At 29.0% G+C, this 17,989-nt stretch overlaps 4 protein-coding genes across 15 annotated transcripts; 2 read left to right on the top strand and 2 right to left on the bottom strand.

Moving 5' to 3' along the window:
- The first annotated feature begins 10 nt into the window (after nt 1-10).
- Nhe3 (Na[+]/H[+] hydrogen exchanger 3) lies at nt 11-11,607 on the top strand. 9 transcript variants are annotated; one of them, XM_034327790.2, is made up of 13 exons: nt 12-302; nt 944-1,170; nt 1,257-1,334; nt 1,423-1,499; nt 1,776-1,985; nt 2,072-2,322; nt 2,414-2,616; nt 2,685-2,950; nt 3,022-3,073; nt 4,177-4,233; nt 5,264-5,467; nt 5,556-5,642; nt 6,885-7,143. In XM_034327790.2, the coding sequence occupies exons 1-13, from the start codon at nt 59-61 to the stop codon at nt 6,963-6,965; spliced, it is 2,037 nt and encodes a 678-aa protein (XP_034183681.1). In that variant the 5' UTR covers nt 12-58; the 3' UTR covers nt 6,966-7,143. The 9 variants fall into 9 exon arrangements, with proteins under 9 accessions (XP_034183678.1, XP_034183681.1, XP_034183688.1 ...); XM_034327797.2 differs by lacking the exon at nt 6,885-7,143 and adding an exon at nt 10,016-11,607 and having other exon boundaries at nt 13-302; nt 5,279-5,467; XM_034327789.2 differs by lacking the exon at nt 6,885-7,143 and adding an exon at nt 10,016-11,607 and having other exon boundaries at nt 13-302.
- On the bottom strand, nt 10,138-12,720 carry LOC117605943 (metallo-beta-lactamase domain-containing protein 1). 2 transcript variants are annotated; one of them, XR_013062799.1, is made up of 5 exons: nt 12,370-12,720; nt 12,138-12,302; nt 11,942-12,061; nt 10,776-11,873; nt 10,138-10,704 (listed from the first exon to the last, which is right to left on the bottom strand). XR_013062799.1 is itself a non-coding variant. In XM_034327807.2 (4 exons), exons 1-4 carry the CDS (start codon nt 12,518-12,520, stop codon nt 11,674-11,676), a joined length of 636 nt encoding a protein of 211 aa, XP_034183698.1. In that variant the 5' UTR covers nt 12,521-12,720; the 3' UTR covers nt 10,138-11,673. The 2 variants fall into 2 exon arrangements, 1 of the variants encoding a protein (XP_034183698.1); XM_034327807.2 differs by having other exon boundaries at nt 10,138-11,873.
- Nucleotides 12,721-12,847: 127 nt separating this feature from the next.
- On the top strand, nt 12,848-17,833 carry IntS9 (integrator complex subunit 9). 3 transcript variants are annotated; one of them, XM_034327800.2, is made up of 11 exons: nt 12,848-12,989; nt 14,836-14,959; nt 15,125-15,319; nt 15,389-15,793; nt 15,853-16,099; nt 16,186-16,366; nt 16,432-16,667; nt 16,739-16,950; nt 17,039-17,224; nt 17,289-17,483; nt 17,563-17,833. In XM_034327800.2, the coding sequence occupies exons 3-11, from the start codon at nt 15,188-15,190 to the stop codon at nt 17,680-17,682; spliced, it is 1,914 nt and encodes a 637-aa protein (XP_034183691.1). In that variant the 5' UTR covers nt 12,848-12,989; nt 14,836-14,959; nt 15,125-15,187; the 3' UTR covers nt 17,683-17,833. The 3 variants fall into 3 exon arrangements, with proteins under 3 accessions (XP_034183691.1, XP_034183690.1, XP_034183689.1); XM_034327799.2 differs by having other exon boundaries at nt 14,836-14,989; XM_034327798.2 differs by having other exon boundaries at nt 14,836-15,022.
- Nucleotides 12,979-14,818, bottom strand: LOC117605942 (uncharacterized). The gene is made up of 3 exons (XM_034327806.2): nt 14,728-14,818; nt 14,560-14,630; nt 12,979-14,443 (listed from the first exon to the last, which is right to left on the bottom strand). The coding sequence occupies exons 2-3, from the start codon at nt 14,620-14,622 to the stop codon at nt 13,184-13,186; spliced, it is 1,323 nt and encodes a 440-aa protein (XP_034183697.1). The 5' UTR covers nt 14,623-14,630; nt 14,728-14,818; the 3' UTR covers nt 12,979-13,183.
- Nucleotides 17,834-17,989: the final 156 nt, after the last annotated feature.

Genomic DNA, 17,989 nt, shown 5'->3' with positions numbered 1-17,989 from the left:
ACTGTTGGCCATACTGACAAACTGATAGTTTGATTAGGGAAATGGTTGTAAAGCAAAGATGGCAGTGAAAGGTCGTACACGAATTTTTCTCCTATTAATTTTCGGTATTTTCCTGTTAAATTCGTGTAACGGAGCTGCGACAGACATTGAATTAGACGCAAAAGCACAGTTATTACATAGACTTGATAGTTTAAATCTTTTGTTATATACATTTTTACTGATATTAACTGTTTTGACAATATGGACATTTAAGCATCGTCGACTTAGGTTCCTCCATGAAACTGGTTTAGCTGTCATTTATGGTAAGTCGTCTGCTACAAATTACCGTTTATGTGATTTAATCATTAAATTATAGCTTATTATGCAAGTTTTTATTTTAATCTTGATGTATAGCTATAAAAAGCTTTTTGACATTTCGTTATTGTAATCATAGATATATCTATATACATGTATTAAATATATTGCTATTTAAAATTGTGTATTTTGTTATATAAAAATATAATGTAATATCTTTTTTCAGAAAGGGTATTTAACATAAATTAAAAATACATGTGCGATTTTAACTAATTTTACTGTAGTAATCTTGTTAACATCTATGTTAAACAATTATTTCTTTGTTTATAAAAATATGTTGTAAAATGTAATTCTAAGAAATGTATTGGTATCTTATTTATTCTAATAAATTTGATTTGAATTCTTATATAAACATGTGTACAGGAAAATTCATAGAAAATAATATATGATGAAATGTTCATAAATAGTAATGTAATTTTAAATGTCAAATAAATAGCAGTATTTGCATACTTATTAATTTTGAATATATTATAAAAGAAGCTTTTTTTTGTAAATGAAAGTGTATCGTGTTAACTTTTTAATGGCTCTTTAAACAGTTTGATATTGTTTATTATAAATACTTATATATGTATATATGGACATTCCCTAGGTTTAATTATAGGAGCTATAATTCGTTATGGCTTTACAACAAGTAGTACCATTCTCCACATGCCTGTTGTACCAGACAACAGTAGTAAATACAATCAATCAGTTCCTCCAGATACGTTATGGTTACGTTTTCCAGAAGATAAAGGAGGTGGCGTTATTAAGAATAAAACATTTGCTTATTCATTCAGAGGAGAAATTTATAAGCAGGATAATGAAATTGATTTGAAGGTATAATATTTTAATAAAATGATTTAAAATAATATTTTGTATCATTCAGATTATTAGCTGTTTTAAAATGTAATTAAATTTTATAGGCTACTTTTGATCCCGAGATATTTTTTAATATCATTTTACCACCAATAATTTTTCATGCTGGCTATAGTTTAAAACGTGTAAGTAATATTATTATTTTACTTATATTTTGTTTTATTTAGAAACAATGTACAGATTAATTAACTTTGTAATTTTCTTTTGTTTCAGAAATACTTCTTTAGAAATTTAGGAGCAATTCTTATGTATGCTTTAATCGGAACATCTATATCAGCATTTGTTATTGGGTACATTGTTTTTCTTATAGCAAACATGAATGACTAAGTAGTCATGTATTGTCTTATCATAATAACAACGTATATTTACATCTGTTAGAGCTTTTGTATTGAGCATTTCTTCTGATAATTGTGTCCATAGGTCATTTAGATTGAGTATATCTGTTGTGTTTTTTTTTTTTTTTTTTTCATAGGCTGTAGATATAAGAAACAATTCTTTGCAAGACAATGGGATATTTTTTTGATGTGTATTTTTCTCAGGTGTACATCTTTTTTTTCTTTTTACAGAGCTTTGATGTATGCCTTTGTACAATTAATACCGCATCTTTCTGCTTCATTTACATTTTTGGATACTTTATATTTTGGTGCATTAATATCTCCTACGGATCCACTGACAATAATTTCGATTTTTAATGATTTACACGTAGACGTGAACTTATATGCTTTAGTATTTGGAGAAAGTGTGTTAAATGATGCAGTTGCAATTGTACTTAGTGGGTATGTACATAAAAATACAAAAATATTTTTCACGATCACTTTTATTTAAACACTCGTTTAAATGCTACTATACATTTCCTTTTCAGTGCTATACAGAATTATGGAGAACGTTATCAATCAGGTTCAGGTGGTTTTGAAACTGTAGCATTTTTCCAAGCATTTGGCGATTTTGTTGGAATATTTAGTTTATCTTTATTTATCGGTGCTACAATGGGATGTATCACCGCATTATTAACTAAGTTCACTAGGGTCAGAGATTTTCCTCTTCTAGAATCAGCATTATTTGTTTTAATGTCTTACAGTACATTCTTAATTGCTGAAGCATCCGATCTGACAGGTGAATATACGTTAAACGAAAATACTATTTCCATCATAATGTATAATATTCTTTTTAATGACTAATATTGTAAACAATTATTTGCATACAGGTGTAGTTGCTGTGTTGTTTTGTGGAATTTGTCAAGCACATTATACGTACAATAACTTAAGTCCAGATTCTCGTCAACGAACGAAACAGCTGTTCGAACTTTTGAACTTTTTAGCTGAAAATTTTATATTCAGTTATATTGGTGTTTCAATGTTTACTTTCCCAAAGCATCATTTTGATCCAGGATTCATTTTTGCTGGATTTGTATCCTTAATTCATGGTACTCTATTCTTTTAACCATTGACATACAGTCCTTAACGATTTTATTATAGCTCTGTGCGTTATTGGGTCGCGCAGCTAATGTATATCCGTTATCTTTTATATTAAATTTGGCGCGAAAACCGAAGATATCGTTAAATTATCAGCACATGTTATTTTTCGCTGGCTTACGAGGAGCTATGAGTTTCGCTTTGGCTATCAGAAATACTGTGTCCGATGCACGACAAGCTATGTTAACCACGACAAGTTTAATTGTTATTTTAACAGTTATCTTTCAAGGTGGAGCAACGACACAGTTTTTAAGTTGGTTTAATATACCGTAAGTTCAATTTGATCTCGTTCTAAATGTTTCTGTAAATTTCGTTCTTTAAATCAATTGTTTCATTACAGAGTTGGCGTTGACGAGGAAATAGAAGGATTATCGCATAATGGAATGCGTAGTGTAAGTATCTATAATTGTATTTGACATTATCGTAATGTAGAATTATTAGCACCAATTGTACAAAAGTAATATGAAATTGTATTTGCACTAACACATTATGTGTGCTAGATTCAGTTTTTACGAGTTGTTAGTATGAAAGAAACTAAAGTCATGTTTAGTAACAGCTTTAAAAAAAAAAACATGTAAATAATCATTAAAATGTAGTCTAGTTTGTTTATTGCTAATATTTATTTCAAAAGAATGCAATTTTTATATGTATGTTTGGATTCTTTTTAAGGCTATATACTGCCCACGAATTTAAGTAGAATTATTTAAATACAATACAAGAAATGCAAGAACTAACAAAACACTATTGAAATACTTATTAAATATTAAAAAATAATTGCGCTGCTGATATTTATTTATTTTGTATATACACATATTTTTTTACAGCGCCTCAAAAGTTGTCAAAAGCAAAGTTTTAATAAGATTTTCTTCTAAAAATATGTATATCTATAAATTTAAATTCTAATACCAGAAAGCATCTCTGTATATTCAAACATTTAATTAGAAGTTTGCAATATCGATAAATAATATCGAAATTGTTTCCTGAAACGTTAGTTGTAGTTGTTATATAGTATATAAAATTATTTAATGTATGTTAAGTGATGTAAATCATAGAAGCTAATGCTATTTTTATAGAACAATTTAAAAGTGAAGATGTTACGCATGAATGCTTTGATTCAAATTATTCTCATATTGCTACACGTTTTAGTCTCGATATCGAAATATCATTCCCTGAATTACTGTAATGTGCACTTTTATCGTGTATTATAATTGAAAAGTTTTGTAACTTCTCTGCTTCACAATCTGTGCAAGAGCATTACACTTATAAATGTTACTTCTTCTAGTTACACTTAAGTAATATTGGGTTATTCACGCACAAAAGTTACTAAAATAATAAATAGCTTGCACTGAAATTTAACTGTCTGAAAATTCCAGCATGTCTAATTACATTGTAATGAAGTTGGGAAAAATGCTTTGTTAATCTTAAACAATTGCTCTTTAATAATTGATTTCATAAAAAAATACAAAATTGGAATTTAACGTACTAATGTTAATAGTCTGGTGGCGAAGGTGGCTTTGGAGATCTGGACATGCATAGGGAAAGAAGTCCTCCGGTATGTTGTCATATTAATTCAAGAATTGAATTATACTATTTATGTGGTGATAAACAGTTCATCTATTCATATATATATATATATATATTTTATGCACAAATATATACATATATATACATACAAATTTCTATGTTTATTACATTAGGATTAATTTAGTCCTATAGTGTTTTTTTAGCACATGTTCAATTCTTTCTTGTATAACTATACAGTGTACAAATAATTAGTTGTAAATACTGTAAGCAGTATCATATGAGTTGCTTTCTGTCATTAGTACAGATACATAGTATAATGATATTTAAAATAGAGGTGTTAAAAATCATCTTATTAAAATGTTTGCAATGACCACTAATTGTTGCATTATGTCAGTTAAACATATTAAATTTAAAGTAATATATAATGTATTATTTACTTTTAAAGGGTTAAAAAGCGCTACTTAATTACTTTTAATCACTTGTTTAATTATAAATTCAACATTATAAAAATTGAAACAATAATACTGTTAATGATTTCGTGGATGCTTTTATTTAATAATTGCAAATTAAAAATCCGGTTTTGATTTAACTATACATGTATGTTTAAAATGTATTATTTATAAATTAATGTTGCTAAAATGATTGGCTTTATATTTAAAATTTTGATTTTCTTTTCTTTGAACAGTCAATCAGCTAATTGCATGCGCTTAAATATTTCTTTTTGTATCATTTTTGTTATCCATTCTGTATGTTAATGATTCGTAGTGTATAAAATGTTTATATACACTTATATATATACATTTATATTCATTAACAAAACATACACAAACATAATTAACAAGATACACAAATATAATGATAAACAACCAAGCATGTATCTTAATACTTAATAATATTGTTAAATTTGTTGTACAAATTACTTAGTAATTTTAAGAAATTAATCAGAATGTAACTTTTTAAATATTTACAATACACATGTTTCCATACTTAAATAAATTTGAAAAGAAACGTCATAATCATACAGGATGGATAACTAAAATATCCTTCACATTTCACAGTATAATTCTATGCAGGATGGATCAGTACCAGGCGGTGGAATAAAACCTAATGAAAAAGCATTACTTGCCAGAATCTGGGGTGATTTTGATACTCGCTACATGAAACCATTTTTGACCCACTCCAGGCCTACATTGTTGGAAACATTACCAGTTTGTTGTGGTCCTTTAGCTAGGATTCTTACAACGACACAGCAAATGACACAGGTATAAAAACATCATTTTTCAAAGGAGAATATATTTTAATTTATTGCATAAAATTATATTCTATACTAAGTTTGTTTTTCTGTCTCAGGATGAAGCAGTTAGAAAAGCAGATTCAGATTCAGATTTTTGTCTCGAAGATCGTGAACTAGAGCGACGAAGGACTAGTGTTCAACCGGTGAGTTTTCATCAACCTAATCTCAATTACACTATTAATCCGTGCTATCAACCTAACAGCACAGACGCCACTAATCCTGATGAACCTTACGTAATTCTTAATTTACACAGAAGGTAGAAGTAACGAATTTAAATTCATAACATTTAAATTAAACTTATATGAAAGTATTCCTTACATTGGTATGAATGAATTAATCATTTATACCTAATTTTTCTTGTAATTATATTTCAAACACTTTCCAAATTATCTCTTCGTTATAACATTTACACATAAACATTCTTAAAAAACATTTGTACAACATAGACTTTCCATTTTATATGAAAGTAATAGTTATAACATGTAACGTGTAACATGTTTTTACATAATATGTTGACCTTTCTATTAACATCTACCATTTCTATTAACATAATACCATTACGCAAATGTTACTTAACAGCTATCCTTTCCTAACTTAAATAATTGCTTATATTAAATTCTTTCATATGAAATGTATAAAATATGCATGAAAAACTTCTGTTTCTTCGCTGTAGAAATACAGTGATACACATTTAAATAATCAAATAACATATGTTTTATTTTCACTTTTAATATTATATTTATTTATGAAATATATTTATGTACAGTATCTGTACATTTTTAAATGTTTTAATTAGTATTCAAATATTGTTTTATTAATGTAGAAAGACTATATTGTATTACTGTGTATTATTGTCATATAGGTTTGACGGGTTATTAACAATGCTAACAGTGTTTCTGCATTGATAAAGATTCATTTAGTTATATAAAATATACTGAAGTGGAGACGCCATCGTATAGGCATGAATGTACATATAGTCTTCTTACTGAAAGTTATTTTACAGATGCAATAAATGTATGCAATTATTCTAGTCATTAATTACCTGTAATAAACATATGAAGAATTAATGAATTAGAATTTATTCAAAATCAATGTGTGTGTAATACTGGAGTTTGACACTACCTTATCCATGTAACATCAATTAAATATTGGAAGAATTATTTTATTTCTTATCTTTGCATATGATTTTTCTTCATTCGAAAATTATGTTTAATGCCTAGTGCTAGAACCTATTTTTAAATGTTAAAAGAGAAATATATATATATTTATTTGTTTTTACTTAATTTATACATGAAAAGCTTGTATTTTTGTCTGATCTCTTTTTTGTTAGCTATTTAAACAGTTTGTTTAGTCTCCATTTGATCGCGCTCTTACGATTTTTTTAGAGAAAAAGAAATGATGATGATGATGATGAAGACCTAAGAATCATTGGAATGGATGGATTTATTCCATTAAGAACATTGTAACGAGACAGAAGACGTTCAAAATAATATTTTGAGAAGATTATTTTTAAACGGTTTATAATAAATATTTGGGATAGAAGTGACAAAAATAATTATTTTGTATTTTTTAAAACTTTTTAATAGCACCTTTACTTGTGTTACTTTTTTTCTTTGCCATTAGTATTAAACAAGGTTTAATTTTGTATATTTATTTTAATATAAATGATCCTGAACTGTTATGTTACTGTCGTGTTAGTTGTTTGTTTGTTTCTCTATTTTTTTTTTTAAATTCATTTAATGTTGTTGTTTTTGTTGTATTTGAAAATTGTTGTTAACAGCTATAATATAATACATTTCATTATAAACACAAATTTAAAAAGTTAAGAAATGTATTATATACACTTATTGTGAGGCTTTTTAAAATACTAATGCAAGTAAAAAACAAGATGTAGTACAAAGTCTGACTAAAAGTTTGTACTAAACGTCTGCATAGACTTATTACATTTTTTAAACGTATTGTAATGAAACATTAAACATAATTTTCAGTATTCAGTCTCAAATCCTAGTTTTTTTCTTATTGTACTTCAGTGACAACAAATTATCAAAGATATTGAAAGTTTTATCACAGAAACATTACACTTTGTAATTTTCACTTCTTTTTTCTCCCAGTTATAGTTCATCTATGTATCGTTGTATTGATAAACGATTAGATTTACATCTGTCATTTAATATAATATTATTGCATGTAGCCTGAGTTAACAAAGTATTTGCTAGACATTAATTTTCACATAAAAAATGCTGTTTAATAGGTGCTGCCTGCACATTACTTATGCTATTAGTAACAAATAATTCCTATATTTTCCTTATATCATTTACAAATATTTCTAATTACATAGCTTTACATGTTTTTTTTTTCATTACAGTTAATCATTAATGTATACTTTACAGAATACTTAAAATAATTAAATAATTGCACTTATTTTTGATACTCTGTATTTAAATAAAAATAAGGTATTTATGTATTTTATAATTCTATGTAATTTGTATTTGAGTAACAATAGTACTATTAATATTTTCCTTCAAAGGGTATAGCCGGATAAGGGGGTCAAAAGTGCCTTTAGACCAAATTGATCAATGAACATATCAATTAATAGACCGTACAAAGAAAATCATTTGTGCCAAGCATGAAGCCGTTACCCTTACTTGAAAAGTACAGGGCGAAATGCAATTTACAGTTTATGCTTTATTTCTTGTGATGTACTGTATGAACAATTTTGAAAAAAATCAGGGGTATTCTGCTCCATGACCTACGTGGAGGTAATTTTTTCAGAATTTTTCATTACAAAATGGATTTTTAAAAAATTCGGAAATTTTAAAAATATTTTTTTTAAATAGAAATTATCAAATGACCACGTTTATATGTTTACAGTTTTAATAGCTTGTTACAATTATTAATATATAATTTTTTCAGACTTTTTATAGAGGTGTATCACATACAAAAAAATTATAAAGCGATATTTCCTAACTTTTCGTTCGCAGAGGAGAAACATATTCGGATAATTAATATTTTTATTTCATCAAATGGTCATCATATGCAGGTTCAGAATAGTTTTACATATATCAAATGATACAAAACTTAAACTTAATGTATAAAATTTAAAACGTTGCGAATTCGTATGGATATTGACTGTTGATTGTGGAATGATTTTATGAATAATTGTAATTCTGTATTATGTTGTATTATGTTGTACAAAAAAAGTAAAAGACCATTGCCTGGACTACGAAAACATCTTGACTTAAAAATAGCTTTTCGTCGAAGAACTGTCATAAACTCCCTTTTGAAATCCTCGCGCCTGTATTGTATTTTTTATACAGTACAATAAAAGATTCGCCTTGTAACTACCCTTCAAGTAAGGCTAGCAGCTTTATGCTTGGCACAAATGATTTTCTTTGTACGATCTATTAATTGATATGTTCATTGCTCAATTTGGTCTAAAGGCACTTTAATCCCCTTATCCGGCTATACCCTTTTGATATACCATGTAATTGTGCAATCAGCAAGTAATTTCTTCTGATAGTAATAAATCTTTTACAGATACATTCACATTCTAATGATAGATCTTTAATCTTGTACAGATTATTTTTTGTTGTAACATTATTAATGTTATATTTAATGTTACTTTGTAATTTGGTTTATGTTGCTTATTTGTATTTGGTTTCTTCACAGACGCATATTGGGAGCTCTCCAAACAGAATGCATTTGTAAAATCGATTATAATATATTTTAAGTTGTATACATTATTGAAGATCTGGCTACAATCATATTTTAATATTAAGTAATTATTTCTTTACCGTTTATCATATACCATTTAACATTAATGTCATGTTATACGAATCCTAAATCAGTATGTTTAATTTTTAAGAATTTTGTTATTAGACAAACATTTTATTTTCTAAAATGGTATAAAACATATGTGTATGCTTTTTAATACATTGTAATCATTACCTCAAGTAATATTCAGTGAAAAAATTATAACATTGCTATGTGTGAATGCGATATTTGTGTCAAATGTTACATATTACTGTTGTATTATAATTTCTATAAATGTTGATTATATTTTTTTAATGTTTGTTTTCTTTTGCAAATGTTGTTTAATATTTTGGACAAGAGACATTATAAAAAAATTGGATGTAAGTATCATTACACACACAAAAAACAAAAAACTTGAGTTTTATGATTCTTGTAACCGTAATACATACTTGTAATAAATTGAAATTGTAATAATAACAACATTATTCTATTCCGATTTTACATTATACTATGTAGAAGAATAGGAACTATTGAAATGCTTCTTCTAACATGGTAATCTATTTATTTTAATGATAGTACTTCTATAACAGAAAGATATTTGTTTAATACTGTGTACGTTATATCCAATTTTAAACAATGTTTCAATCAGGAACTTTCACATATACAAAACTAATGTCCAAAAAAATAATATTTGGTATGTCATGAAATAATGTATAAGAATCTGAAGGTGGATTCTTGATGTATTTAATACTTTGTGGGGCAGCTGGGAACTGTGATGGGAGAAGTTAGTCCGGGACCACTACCATTGCACACACGCGTCGCCTTGCCAGGTTTGGTCGGCAGACATTTATAAAGACTAATTGACATTGGTAAATAAACTTATTACTTTTTAAATGTGTAATATTCTATGTGCAACTAATAAATGTATTTATTTGAAAAGCTTACTGCCTGTGCAAACTATTATATCTAGTAGGTAATATTATCCATTAGAAATCAAATTTGAAAGGATATTTCTAATCATAAATTCTTTCATTTAATCATTTATATAAATTGATTTTTAGATGTGTTTAATATTAAAATTAAAACGAATAAACATGTTTTTGTAGTCACTGTAGCTGCATTATTATCCCTTGATTGTGAATATGAAATTAAATAATTGCTAAAATTTGTAAGTAATCAACATGTATGTACATGTATGTTTATTATTTAACAACATATATTACATTTATTGGTTGTACTCCATTTAATAACATTCATTATACAAAAAACGCTTATTGGTAAATGTTAAATATAATTTTTAAGCATATAATTTATATATATATATATACATATATAATTTACTACTCAATGAAGGTCCTGGTTTAGCATGAATAAAATATGGTAATCTGACATCAAGCTACATTTGGTACACACTGTACATTCGAATATAATAATTCACAAGAACAGTAAAATCTAATAAAAGTAAAGTAACAGCTTATTACATGTCCTCAGAAACATTATATTTGTACACAAGATGTACTTACTTGTACCATCATTGAAAACAATAAATTGGTGTACTTTGTTTTTAATATATTTGGATGTATTTGTAACAGTTTGAAACAAAATCGTTAATACAATTGATCATAGACCTTAATTTGTTCAGTGAATTGATTTTGCTGATGTATACAATCATATTTACATTCAAGGTGCAGGACACTTTATGTACCATTTATAAAAACATACGTTTTATACTATAATTTGTAATTATGTGTGGATTCTAAGAATCAAAGAACAATAAATTACAATAAAAATTAAACTTATCAGGGCAAAATAATTTAATTGAAAAATTTAAATACGCCTCAATCAAGATTAGTGCCAAAGTTTACTTAAAACATTACAAAAATGTAACATGAAAGTTGCTGTAAAAGAAGGTTTAACATGTTTTAAATGTATGATATTGTTTGAAAGAAACATAAAAAATGCATATTATAAGCTGTGTCAGTATAAGAATTAAATAAAATGACTCATTAAATATTGTTTTTAATTTAAATTATAAGTATATTCAGATATGATTTATTACCAACAAGATTTAAAACATTTGATATATTTGTGTAAAACAAGAAAGTGATGGATAAAAACTACATGGATTTTTTACTTTAAATGTTGGCTGTGAACATTTAACAAAAGTATTTGAATATATAGTTTACATTTTAAGAATGGATCATACTACCTGAACTGTAATATCGCATAAAAAGCAAAATGTTAGCACATAGTAATTGAAAGTCAGTTTTATGTATTTATGAATTGAAAAGTATGTAATAATTATTATTGCAATGTATACATACATAGAATAATGATGTGATATTATGTACTACACTTTACTGTGTTTAATAAAATATTTGTAAAAATACATCCAAAACAAATTAAATTTACTTAATAAATCTATGTAATTATTTGATCTTTTATTATTTTTCTCATGTCATCAGTAACACAGAACATTGGACCATGGCCAGGTACAATAAAATCTGCAATGTTTATTATATAAGATCTCATAAGTGATTGGGTTTTTTGTAATTCTACAGTTCCTAATTCTTTCCAGATCGATGGATCTGATATGTCTTCTTCTTTTTCAAATAAATCTCCTATAAAACATATTAACATATATAATCAATTTAAAATACTTAACACGTAATATATGAATGTGAAAAACCTGTTATAGCAAAACAGATTGGTTTTGCATGTTTTTTAGTTTCAACTAGAACTGTAACATCATCTGATGTATGGCCAGGAGTTGTTACAACTTTAACTTCAGGACAAATTTTATATTCTTCTGTATTTGAAATAATTATAATTTTTATATATCAAGTAAATCAATTATGAACTTAAATATATTTCAGGTGTATCACCGTTTTGTAAGTTTTTATCTAAAAATATTTCTCCACTGTGAACACAAGTACCAATAATATGTTCTGCATTTAGAAAAAGATTATTGTTCCCTATGTGATCCGCATGACTATGAGTACAGACAACATAATCAATTTGATCAGGTTTAATATCATGCCGAATAAGTGCTAAAATAAAATTTTCATTCACGTCTCTTATAAAAAAAAAGAGTTACAATTGTTAATAAGAATATACCTTGTAATATTTTATCCCTATCCCAAGCTGTCATAGTATCAACAATAATATTTTTTGATGCTTTTATTAACGTACAGGAACAATTTGCTTTCATTATATTGTTTTCAAGTTTTTCAGAATATCCATTAAATAATACAATAACTTCACACATTTTTAAAAATAAAAATTAAAAGATATATGTTCATAAATAACTTATAATATTGTTTATTTTTACTTTTATATTATCAGTTGTAATCATTTAAATAGGTATTTAATTCACTGAAGCTTTTGTACATATGAGGTTATTTTGCCAATAAATGCTGAAAGAAAATAATTTATTATTCGTTCAACGAGAGATCATACCTGTTTCGCGCAGCTCAAAGGACTCGTCATAAGATAGGTATAATCTCATGTTGAATGAATAATAAGTTATACATATGTTACATATATTGCAGTCACCAGAGTCCATAACTAAGCCGCACAGTGGCGCGCAGGTTGGAAGCAGTTAGAAGATGGTGGGGAAACTTACCGAGCCTCGAAACTACTACTCCGTTGATCGCTTCCCAATTTGTTAACCGCGAGTTTAATATACGGGGTGAAACAATAGTATGGTTGAATAGGGAGAATACAAAATGATACACGTGAGTAAAAAACCGTGCGCGTCTGCACACGTTCAGTATGTGTTTAATATTTATAAAAAAATATCCATATATACATTGATGCGCTATTTACATATTTACAAGAAAATGTACTATTTACAAAATATTTACACATAAAATACGCTATTTATATGATATTTACTATTTACAAAATATTTACACACAAAAAAGGATATTTAAAAACCGATATCACTGTCGGAGTCATCGGATTGGTCCACCCACTCACCACTTGCGTCCAGAATATTATCAGTAATGTGGTCGAGTTGGCAGTACCTGTTTTCCTCCTCCGTCGTCCGGCGAATAAAATTCTGCCACGACTCGGCGGACACATTTTCCACGGCTTCTAATACCAGTGTCTGGATATCACATGTTGTGCTTCGCGCCCACACATACTCTTTGATTTTTGCCCATGCTAACTCGATGGGGTTCAGCTCAGAGTGGTAAGGGGGAAGGCGTACCACAGTATGTCCATGCAGCCTGGCGTATTCGTCGATTACATATTCATATCGCCTTAGCTTGCGCGATATTTGTACCAGCTGCGCTTTGACATACCATGGTTCTACCTTTTCCCCCTTAGCAATCAGCCACCTGATAATATCGTTTTTCTTCCAGCTCATGGTGGGATATTTCTCTAATTTCATACTATGACACGGAGCATTGTCTATAACGATAACTGCCCCATCTCGTAACATGGGCAAAACGCTGCGAAACCAGTTGAAAAATATGTCGCCATTTATTTCGTTGTAGTAGTCGGCAGAATTTTTCTTCGCCTCCAAACAGAGGAGGGCCCCAGGTACAAACCCATCCGATGACCCGACGTGGCCTATTGTCAGTCGTTCTCCTTTGTTGGCGGGCTCCGGCTTGCCAATGGACAGGCCCCTTTGTTCCGCGTTTGCAGGGCAGGTAACAGAAGTCTCAATGCATGCTTCATCTAAGAAATACATCGGGCGCCCTTCGGAACGATATTTTTGTACTTGCTGAATGTAGCGCTGCCTCCAGACGACAATATGATTTTTGTCGATCAGCGCACTGTTACACGCGCGAATGATACATTTAAATTCAATTCGCTTCAGCAACCGGTATAGCGACGATTCGTTAAAACTGGGAAGTTCAGGATCTTGATTCACCGCTTCCAAAACGTTGTTCACGTTTGGAATTTCGCGCCTGAACCAAAATTCGTACACCTTCCCCCTTATGGCCAGTATCGCCTCCTCGGATGTCTTCTCCAAAATATTTATGCGGAGTCTCTTCTTATTTGGAGACTTAACGGTTCCTGTTGACTTATACTCGGACACAGTCTTAGAAATTATCAACTGCCCGATTCCAGTCCGTTTGGATAGCAACTCTATGAGTTGTCTGTAACTCATTTCCGGATGCTCCGCCTTGAGGCTTTTGTATAGATTCACGATCATCATTTTTTGAGAAGATCCAACGGGCTACAAAAAGAACAATGTATGATTTCAAATATACATATTTTATGTAAAAAAAAAAGAAATGTTTCGAAAATTAAAAAAACTTATTAAAATTATATATCTTCATAACGCGAGCTTACCTTTCCCGATGAATTTCTCTTTGTTGGAGACACGCTAGACGGTCCAGGAACTCCTTCCTCCATTTCACACACTGTTTAAACGAAAAATAAATACAATAAAATAAAATATATAAAATATAAAATAAGTACAATAAAATAAAAGATAAAAAAGATAAAAGAAATACTTACAAAAAATAATTCAATACAAAAAGAAATACACTACGCAAAAGAACACTACTCTGACAAAATATCCTCTGCCTACCCGTTACACACTCCAAATGATGCACGTTCGCGTAGATGCACCGCGTGGAGGCGCCTCAGCGACGCTGTACGCAAGCGCATGGGAGTGGGAGTATCGCCAATCAGAGCGCAGATGCGCACAAAAGAGCGAAAACTGGTCTTTTCGTAGTTATGGACTTTGGTGAGGGCAAGTATATGTATGAATTGAAAAGTTAGTAATAGTGTAGTATTTAAAATGAAATTGGTAAATATTTGATCTAATACTACTATTACAATGAATATGTTTTTTTATTATTAGTTATGATTTATAGTAATCATACCTTATTAATGTTTATTGTACTTGTAGTATTGTTTATCGAGTGAACCAACAAAGCCATGTTTGGTTTTAAGTTTCAAAGGGATAACTTTAATGTTAGATTGTGGTTTGAACATGCAATCCATATTGCATTTCATGCCAATGCCTATGGTTCCTAGTGCTAAATTTAATTCATTGCCATCCTGGCTTCCCCGTGACAATCATCAAGATTGGCAAATAGAAGGGGTTCGTATATTTACATCCTATAATGAAAATGTAAACAAGTTGAATTGATTTGAAACATTTACTTTTCAGGAATTAAAAGAATGTTGCAATAGAGTATTCGTGGATTCTACCCCTGAATTCTCTCCGCCTTTGGAGAAAATAGTAGATTTTTCTGAAATTGATGCTATTTTGATATCAAATTATACTTGCATGTTGGCGCTACCATTTATAACACAAGATACTGGTTTCAAAGGTATCATTTATGCGACAGAGCCAACGTTACAAATTGGACGATTTTTTATGGAAGAATTAGTAGAGTATATTGAACAAACTCCTAAAGCAACATTGGCTAAACATTGGAAAGAGATGTTACACATGTTACCTTCTCCATTAGCTGATGCTCTTAAACCTAAATCTTGGAAACACATATATTCTATGTCTGCAGTCAATACAGCTTTATCATACATCCAAACAGTTGGATATGATCAAAAGCTAGTAAGTTAATACAATATCTTTTTGAAATATTTTTATGTACATTTTCTTTACTTCTATAGGACATATACGGCGCATTAACAGTTACTCCTATAAGTTCTGGATATTGTTTGGGTAGTAGTAACTGGTTAATTTCATGCGACCATGAGAAGGTTGCATTTGTCAGTGGATCTTCTACATTGACAACTCATCCACGTCCCATGGAACAAGCTACATTAAAACACGCTAATATGTTAATACTAACAGGTTTGACTCAAACACCTACTGCAAACCCAGACACTATGCTTGGAGAACTTTGTATGACTGTGGGTAAGTAAAAATTATATTATTTTAGTTATTTAATGATATTAAAGTCAAATATCATAACATGTTTATATTGAAATTAAATTTTATAGCAATGACGCTTAGAACTGGTGGATGCGTTTTAATACCATGTTATCCATCTGGGGTTGTATATGATTTATTTGAATGTCTCAGTACTCATTTAGATAAATCAGGTTTTTCACAAGTTCCATTATTCTTTATATCTCCGGTAGCTGAAACTTCTTTAGCATACTCGAACATTTTAGCTGAATGGTATGTTTTAAAGTATTAAACAAATATTAATTGTATTTAAATTATTTAATTTAATTTCATTTCAGGCTGTCAACAAACAAACAAAATAAAGTTTATCTTCCAGAGGAACCATTCCCTCATGCTTTTCTTGTTAAAAATGCTAGATTAAAACATTTCACATCTACTTATGCCGAAGGTTTCAGTTCTGATTACAGACAACCCTGTGTTGTTTTTTGTGGTCACCCTAGTCTTAGATTTGGTGACGCTGTTCATTTTGTTCAATTGTGGGGTAGTAGTCCGCAGCATACTATAATTTTTACAGGTATTTATCAAATATGTTAAATATAATATGTATATAGATACTGTTCATGGAATACTTCATTATTATTTCAGAACCAGATTTCCCATATTTGGATGCACTAGCACCATTTCAACCATTAGCTATGAAAGCGGTACATTGTCCAATTGACACCTCTCTTAATTTCACCCAAGCTAATAAATTAATTAGAGATTTAAAACCAGAACATTTAGTCATACCTGAATGTTACACACAACCACCGATGACAGCACCACATAGAACAGATCTTGTTATAGAACCAGTAGGAGTAAGTTCCTCTCACCGGTATTAAGACACCAAAGTGTTTCAACGAAACATTATCGATTGCTTATTCTTTTAACTATTTTGTGTTTTAGGAAAAACCTTTAATCACTTTCAAACGAGGCGAAGTTATAAAGCTGCCTCTAAAAAGAAAAAAAGGACGAGTATTTATTGAACCAGAATTAGCTGGGAATATAATTCCAAATGAAATTCGACCTGGTCTGAGTCTTGCGTCTGTTACCGGGGAATTGGAAGTTAAGGATAATGTATATACGATAAAGGTACGTATTCGACGTACATATATTGAGTAAAATATATTTGATTTATCGATAATGTTATTTTCAGAACATCGAAGATAGACCTAGTGGAAAACGTAAAGCATCATCCAGTTCACCTGCACCTATTAAGGAAGAGGTTCTTAAAGAAAGGAAACACGAATATGGTAATTTAGATCCTCAAGAATTACTTCAAAAACTTAATCAAGAGGGAATTCAAGGAGCCAAGTTGCAACACAGTCCAACTGCTACGAGCATTCATTTAGTAAGAGAGATATATGTTAAGTAGTTTCTTTTCTTAAATAAAAAATTTATTTCTAAAATATGATTATTAATACTTGCAGCAAGACGAAGATACTTTAATTCAAATAGGGGACAACTCGACGCATATCTTTTGCAATGGTGATCAAAAGATTAGGAGGCAATTAAGGAATATCATAATGCAGTGCCTTAAAAGGTTTTAACATAAAAAATAAATAATATTAAATCATGACTGTTTTTATATAATGACATTTTTAATTGTAATTATTTTTCTACGTAATTAGAACTTTTTATTTAAATTAGTATTAAAAGAAACCTCGATATTAAATACCTTTTGAATAAACATAAGTAGCATTTAAGTACATTATCTGTAACTGTGTACATATATATACATACTTTCAACTGTACATAATATCTACAAATATATTTGTAAACATGGCAGTAATACATGATTCATTTTATTTGTTACATTTTTGTATGCTGTAGCATATATAAATAAACTTTTGAGAA

The sequence above is a fragment of the Osmia lignaria genome, chromosome 2 (assembly GCF_051020975.1).
Source record: "Osmia lignaria lignaria isolate PbOS001 chromosome 2, iyOsmLign1, whole genome shotgun sequence".
Classification (NCBI taxonomy): Eukaryota; Metazoa; Arthropoda; class Insecta; order Hymenoptera; family Megachilidae; genus Osmia; species Osmia lignaria.
The sequence above is the reverse complement of the archived record's forward strand: the minus strand, read 5'-3'. Positions and strand labels throughout refer to the sequence as shown.